Source organism: Pundamilia nyererei, unplaced genomic scaffold (assembly GCF_000239375.1).
Source record: "Pundamilia nyererei isolate P.nyererei 1_Seehausen unplaced genomic scaffold, PunNye1.0 scaffold00360, whole genome shotgun sequence".
Lineage (NCBI taxonomy): Eukaryota > Metazoa > Chordata > Actinopteri > Cichliformes > Cichlidae > Pundamilia > Pundamilia nyererei.
This window is the reverse complement of record NW_005187761.1, coordinates 245,600-252,817: the sequence shown is the minus strand read 5'-3', so window position 1 is coordinate 252,817 and position 7,218 is coordinate 245,600. Positions and strand designations below refer to the sequence as shown.

Here is a 7,218-nt window from a genome sequence, read left to right as displayed (position 1 = left end):
AAGTGAACTAAACAAACCTGAGGAGTTCCATAAAGCTCAAGAACAAAAGACAAGGTTCAAATATGTAATTCCATGCTAATCAAATATTTGCATTTATTAGACCCTGAAAATGGAATAAATCCATGAAGATCCTCAGACACAATGCCTGTTTTTCAGCAGCTTTATTGACAAAGGTTATGTTTAGAAATATTTACACACATACAAAACTTCTCTCACTTTGGAAAATTTTAACAGTGTTGCACATTTAATTCTGCAGCTCCAGGACAATAGTAATCTTTTTTTCTTTCCTTTAACTTTCTCTGTCGGAAATAAGTAAACATCATACAGTGTATGGTGTCATGTACCCTTTTTTACTTTTATTTAGGTGAAATCAAATATAGCAAGTAAAAACGTATGAAAATAGTCTATAAATAAAGATAAGATCATGAAACTTTAAAATAACGTCAACTTATTCTTTCTATTTTCCCCCTCTTTTTCTTAAAAAAAGCTAGTATAAACAAACTAAAAACACATCAATTACATAGAAAAATAGTAAAAGATAATAAGCCCCATTCAGGCACACACACATTGGAAACCTTGCACCCTTTATGTGTGTCTGAACACAAAACAATCAAAAAGCACAGAGTATGTTTTGTACATATTATTGCCTATGACATTCTGTGCTACGACCCAGCGGAGGACTTGGCTTAGTTAGCTGTTTAACAACATGCTAGCAGTCACAAAAACCTAAATAAAGTTTTCAAAACATTCCTAATATTCAGCCAGTATGTTTCCAATAGTTTAAGAACATAAATACTCATTTCATTCCTGAAATAGGGGATAATTTATTAAAGTTGCACCAACACCATGATGCTCTTTCAGCAGCTGCTTTGAGAATGAGGCATCTTGGCCAGAGCTCCCCCTTCTGGCAGCTGCAGGCATAACAAGTCAATCACACGCATCATTTTTTTCAGAAAAGCTTTGATAGGTAGTATTTCTTTATTTGGTAATAAAGTGATTCGCCCTTTTAATTGGTTTAACATTGTTTGCATTACACCAGTTTACAAAAAATCGACTGAATTCCAACACCACAGTTTCATTGTGTACCTAACTCTGACTCATGATGAATATCATGATAAAACCAGTCTATTACATATGTAATTTAAATGACATGGCTGATAGAATCATAATGAACTTGCTACCAATTTGGCGGCGTGAAAGGCGATTGTGTGTGTTGCGTCTATAAGGTTGGGTGTGTGCATGTGTGTGTTAGGGAGAGAGAGAGAGAGCGAAAGAGAGAGGCAGGTGGAAAGGGGAGGGGTTTGGGGTGGTCCAGACAGTCGGTCCTTGTGTACCTCACACACTCAGCCTCTGCGCATCATTTAAGGAGAGCCCGGTTGTCTTCACCGCCTGGCTTCTTAGAAACACCACAGCCGCCTTAGCGTTAATCCAGCACTTTTCCCTCCCAGTTTGTTCTTGTTTATCTGAAGCCAGTCGTTCAACTTAAAAGCGACGCTCCAGCGTTGGATGGAATATACGCTTGTGAGTGGCGCATTTATGCTCCCCTGACCGAGAAGAAGCGCACAGTGGAAAACGTTTTGAGGACTAATGGAAACCAGCCGGGATTCATTGGCACACAGAACATCATGAGAATACTACAACTACCAACAAGGTATAAGGAAACAAGTGTGAACGCACTCCATAATATTACTTTATCTCGCTAAAATCTGAACATTAACACGACATTTCTTTTACACCTATGGTTATTTTTGAACACTTGGGGCTGGGTGGGATGGCTGTTTTGTTCTATATTGTCCTTATCGCGCAGCGTTGGTAAGGATGTCTGCATCGCAGAAAATCTCAGTAAGCCAAACCTGTTCCCGCTGCAGTGTACTGGGCCCTTTTTTTTTAATTTAAAATGTCTATGAAAAGAAAGCGCCGGTGCTCTCTGCAAGCATGAGTCGTGTCATGTTGAAATCGGTGGTCAGAGAAAGCAGTTTTTTACAGTTAAGAGTATAACAGTAAGCTGTCATTATTTCCAGCCCCTGCACACAAGCAGAGAGCTCTAGTGTGTCAGTGCATTGGAATAACATACGTCTTATTTTTCATTTAATGGGGGGGGTGATTTTAATTCGACTTGCTATTTTAATGTCTTTCCTCCACATCCTGCTTCTGAGGCAAGACTCTCATGCATGCATGGCTTCTGAAGTGGTGATGGTTAGTCTTTATTTTTGTTTAAGTTCCCCATGCCAATGCACAAGTCCATCACAATGTATCTTAAAAGGTAAAACCTTAATGTGACAGATTCTTATTAATACATTCAGTATTACTTTCAGTTCTATCACCAGTTCCCCTTGACATGACATTGGCAGTAAATCTTGAAAGTATTGTTTACATGTCTGTGCTGGCTATATAAGACTGTTTTGTCTTTTCCAACAAGGGCAATGCTTAGATTCTCCAATCAGCCCAAACAAGGTCCGGGAATTAGATGCAGATATGATAGAACAGACACAGAGATTAGGGAGGATGCATGGGAAGTGCTGCAGTACTTGGTGAAGTGAGTTGTGTGCCTTATTATAAGACTATAACTTTTATAAACCAATAACAACAAATACACAACTCGAACAAGCTGTTTTTTTTAATGTTATTTAAACAAAGAGAAGATCATCATATATAAATACTGTAGTCTGGGCTTTCAGACTGCTTTGTGTGTTTTGGGAACAGATAGAACTGGAATGAAAATAATGAGTTCAGACCTTTTAAAAAAAGCTTTTTCATTTTCAAAAATTAAACTGCAGCAAGAAAGAGGAGGCAAACGGAAGGATTAGGAATGAGTCATCGTTGGGTCAAATGAGCACATCGCAAGCAGTATTTTCTTTGTGGTTCTAGGACCAAAAGGTTACAGTTTCCTTAATTATGCTACATATGCAAAAAGAAAAAGGGTTGGATTATATTTGATAATTCATGTTGAAGCTCTAAACAACAGCCCTAAAAGAAATTCTGTCTGAGCCATAATCATAAGATTTAATAGCGAAATCAACTGGAGTGCAGGTTGTACTGCTGTTAATAGTGATATTCAAATTAGATTTCATTGTAATATACTTCATTACATTACCATCTTATACATCTATAGACAGCACGCTGTAAATCTGTATGTTTAAGTGATCTGCCATGTAGTATTGTGTTTGATTAAAAAAGAGACAGACGAACATCAGAGGGCTTTTGCACATTTACAATGCCATACAGAAAATCCTTTCTAGAATAAAAAGATTCTTTGTTCACAGGGAGGACCTGGCATGGACCGCTGTGTCTAAATGAAGTGGTTCAGCCATGCAATGTTCCTGGAAGGCAGTGATTCTGCTGGCCTTGGCCTCCATTGCCATCCAGTACACGGCCATCCGAACACTCACCTCCAAGCCTTTTCAGCTGTGCCCGTTGCCCAGCCCCCAAAACTGTGGCCTGGGGGGCCAGGAGACCGAACCTCCCTTTGAGCGGGGGACAGCAGGTGGTGGAGGCTGTGATGACTACCCTTACTTTTCCATCAATGCCACACGAAAAACGCACATATTGGTCCTGGCCACCACGCGTAGCGGATCCTCCTTCGTTGGCCAGCTGCTCAACCAGCACCAAGAGGTTTTCTATCTGTTTGAACCTCTTTATCACGTTCAGACCACGCTGATTCCACGTCTATCACATAGCCGCAATGCTGCCGATCGCCGTGTGATGTTGGGGGCCAGTCGAGACCTTCTGCGTAGCCTGTACGGTTGTGACCTGTATTTCTTAGAGAGCTATATCAAGCCAACACCTACGAACCACACCACAGACAAACTGTTCCGTCGTGGTGCCAGCCGCGCATTGTGCCAGCAACCTGTATGTGATGCCTTTGGGCCTGCTGATGTTAATGTGGAGGAAGGGGACTGTGTTAAGAAATGTGCAACCCTCAATATGACCTTAGCCACAGAGGCCTGCCGCGAGAAGCGGCATGTCGCAATCAAAATTGTTCGAGTGCCGGAGATTGGAGATCTGCGTGCTTTGGTTGAAGATCCACGTCTGAATATCAAAGTGATTCAGCTCGTCAGAGACCCACGCGGTATCCTGTCATCACGGATTGAGACATTTAGGGATACATATCGTCTGTGGCGTATTTGGCGGGCCACAGGGAGAAGGCCCTATAATCTTGACTTGAGTCAGCTCACGGTTGTCTGTCAAGACTTTCTCAGCTCTGTTTCAACTGGTCTCACCCATCCTTACTGGCTGAAAGGGAAATACATGTTGGTTCGATATGAGGATTTAGCGAAAAATCCTCTTCTTAAGACAAAGGAGATCTATGACTTTCTGGGGCTGCCTATGGATAAAAATGTGGAAGACTGGATACATGCAAACACTCGGGGCAGCAATGAGCCTTCAGCAAAACACAAGTTTGGTACGGTGAGGGACTCAGCAGCTAATGCAGAGAGCTGGCGCTTAAAACTATCTTTTGATATGGTGGAATACACACAGACTGTGTGTCAAAAAGTACTTCACCAGCTTGGATACAAGGCTGTGAAATCAGTGGAGGAACTGAAAAATATGTCCCTCTCACTGGTACAGGACAAAACTTTTGTACCATTTTTGTAACAAAGATAGTTCTCTAATGACTATTTTTGATATATTTATAATTGTTGCCTTATAAGGTCCTTTGTTTGTTTGATTTCTGTATTTTTGTTTCCTCAAATTTGCACTAAACTTTAAAGATTTTGAATGCACCAAGGGAATTATGGATGACTCCCCAATGTTACAAACAGCACATTTTAAATACAAAGTAATCAAACAGGCTAGTTTACAAATGTCCCATGATTTAGTTTTGTCCATCAGTAGAATCCAGACGGTACCGTCTTCATCAGCTGTCTGTATGCAAGTTGATGTTGTTTTGAGAAAAGTAAGATGTTCTTTGGCAAAAAAAGAGAGCAAGAGACATTTTTTTAGCCCTGTAATGGCAAAAGATTGACTGTACAAATCCTACTGTGCAATAAATGGTGAATGTCGCAGTCAACCTTTACCACTATGGCATTTCTATCCATGAGGGAAGAGAAGAGATACTTCTGACAGATGCCACGCTTTCAAAGGATAATTGCAGACAATTAATAGGCTCTCAAGTTAAAGGGACCAGAATCCCATTGGAGGTCACGAGCGTTTCATCAGAGGATTTACAACCATCTGCGATACACAAACACACACAAATAAAAGGTAATGCTGAAATCTTCATTACTGTAAGAGAATATGTGCTAATTCTCAAGAACATTAAAAAAACGCAGACTCTATGTAGAGACTGGAGCATTCTTATGAAGAACCATTGTTTTCCCCATTTTTATTTATCAATTTATTTATGTTTTAATATGTCGAGTCAATTGAATCTGAATTATTTGCAGTGTGAAATTTTACACAGCCTGTTCTTTCTTTAATTAAATTGTTTATGGCACTGTTCTCCATTGGTAGCGTTAAATCATCATTTAAAACATACACACTTGTTTTGATGGCACCTGATAAGTAGGACTTTATAAAAACAGAAAACATTGCTTGGGCAGGAACAGCTCCTGGATTCTTTCTCAATAAAACGAAAGCACGGCTCCTTAGACAGTCCATGATGCTCCTATGTTTATTTACAGATATGACTTTCATAACTGAGGAAGATATGTTTGTGCCTTTCCAATTTTACCAGGATGCGTGGGCAGTTTATGGCGTACAGCCACATTAACAAAGTCTGCATTTGATGGCGTACAAAGAATAAATGCTGTCCATAATTCCGGACGAATTGTTTGATCATTAAAGAAGCAGCGAATGCGCTGTTTCCATCAAGTTGTCTTAAGGGGAGAAGGTCAAAGAAGAAGTACAGTACACCACAGGCATATAAATTCATGTGGCATTACTTTTCCCTCCACCTTGCAATCAGCTTAAAGTGGAAGTTTTTGTGAGTTTATATATTTATGGAGAGCAAAAACTGATGATATTTGGTTGTAATGCAATTCGAATAAGAATTCCAAGTAAATAAATAAAGTCATTGCAGCAATATTTGATGTAAAATTAAACACATTATAACCCATTTGATATCGATGGTGTCTTGGGCGATTAGCGCTGCTACAAATATGGTTTTTATACCCCCAACCGGCACAAACTGCAAAGCTATCGAAAATGCTCCCACAGTTGGTTCATATTCAAAGTCATGTTTACCAGGCTTATGCAGTGGCTAGTTTGGCAAACTGTCTTCACAGTTTGTGTGCAAAGTACAGTCACAATTTCATGCTGTGCACTGCATTTCTAAATATCCCGCTGTTACTGTAGCAGCTAAAAAATGAATGTGTTGGACTGTGTAGCACAGAAACTGTCAAGGGTGCGTGCACAAACCACAGCTGCACCAAGAAGATGCAAAGTAAACACCTTTCAGAATGATGTCGGTAAACACACTGAATATAATATGAAAAGCATGTCGTACTTTAAACTTGGCACAATTGCCACAAATAACAAAAACAAAAAAACAGTCGGAACTGAGTTAATTATTGTTGCAACTTTTAATCGGGTACATATTGCCTTCAAGGAATAAAGTAATAGTTACACTCTATAACATGACTAATGATAAAAAATATATATATTCAGGGATCAAACATGAGAGATGTATAAAGGTTTTAAATTTTATTAAAGCAATACAGTACCTCTGCTGCAATAAATGCCTCGAGTGAAGATCAAAGTAGTGTCCTCAACACCAAAAAATGTCAAAAATCCCAACGTTTCCTTACCCTCTTGGGCTTTTTTTTCTTTTTTGGGGTTAATTTAACCTTTTTTTTTTTTTTTAACTGAATTTGAACCACTATGAAGTGTAACTGTGCAGTCAAGATGCTCATTTATTTGCATGCATTGACCGCTTGTTTACCCATAAGAGATAAACCCTGTGAATGGAGCACCACACGCCCGAGCTCATCAGTATTGGTGACCGAATGTCCATTGAGATGCAGAGCACAAACCTTTGATCCTCCTCTGTGCCGAGACTGGAGGCAAACTCTCTCTCCTCCTCCTTTTCTCTCTCTCTCTGCCTGTGCTTTCTCCATCATCCACCTCTTTCTTTCTTACAGAGATCTCAGGGGATTGTTCCTTTGCTTCAGTGCTCACTCTCTGTTTTTCACTTTACCTCTGAATCTTCTGGATGTGCTTGGCATACTTTTAATTTTAAACTTTAAAACTAGAAGTGGCTGCGAATCCGGGAATTAT

The 7,218-nt window shown here is 39.7% G+C and overlaps 1 protein-coding gene across 1 annotated transcript; it reads left to right on the top strand.

Moving 5' to 3' along the window:
* The first annotated feature begins 1,340 nt into the window (after nucleotides 1-1,340).
* On the top strand, nucleotides 1,341-5,432 carry chst1 (carbohydrate (keratan sulfate Gal-6) sulfotransferase 1). The gene is made up of 2 exons (XM_005752439.1): nucleotides 1,341-1,651; nucleotides 3,264-5,432. Exon 2 carries the CDS (start codon nucleotides 3,310-3,312, stop codon nucleotides 4,594-4,596), a length of 1,287 nt encoding a protein of 428 aa, XP_005752496.1. The 5' UTR covers nucleotides 1,341-1,651; nucleotides 3,264-3,309; the 3' UTR covers nucleotides 4,597-5,432.
* The last annotated feature ends 1,786 nt before the right edge of the window (nucleotides 5,433-7,218 follow it).

Bases quoted from the DNA above. Each gene is read 5' to 3' on its own strand.
- chst1 (XM_005752439.1), top strand. From the start codon at position 3,310: ATGCAATGTTCCTGGAAGGCAGTGATTCTGCTGGCCTTGGCCTCCATT.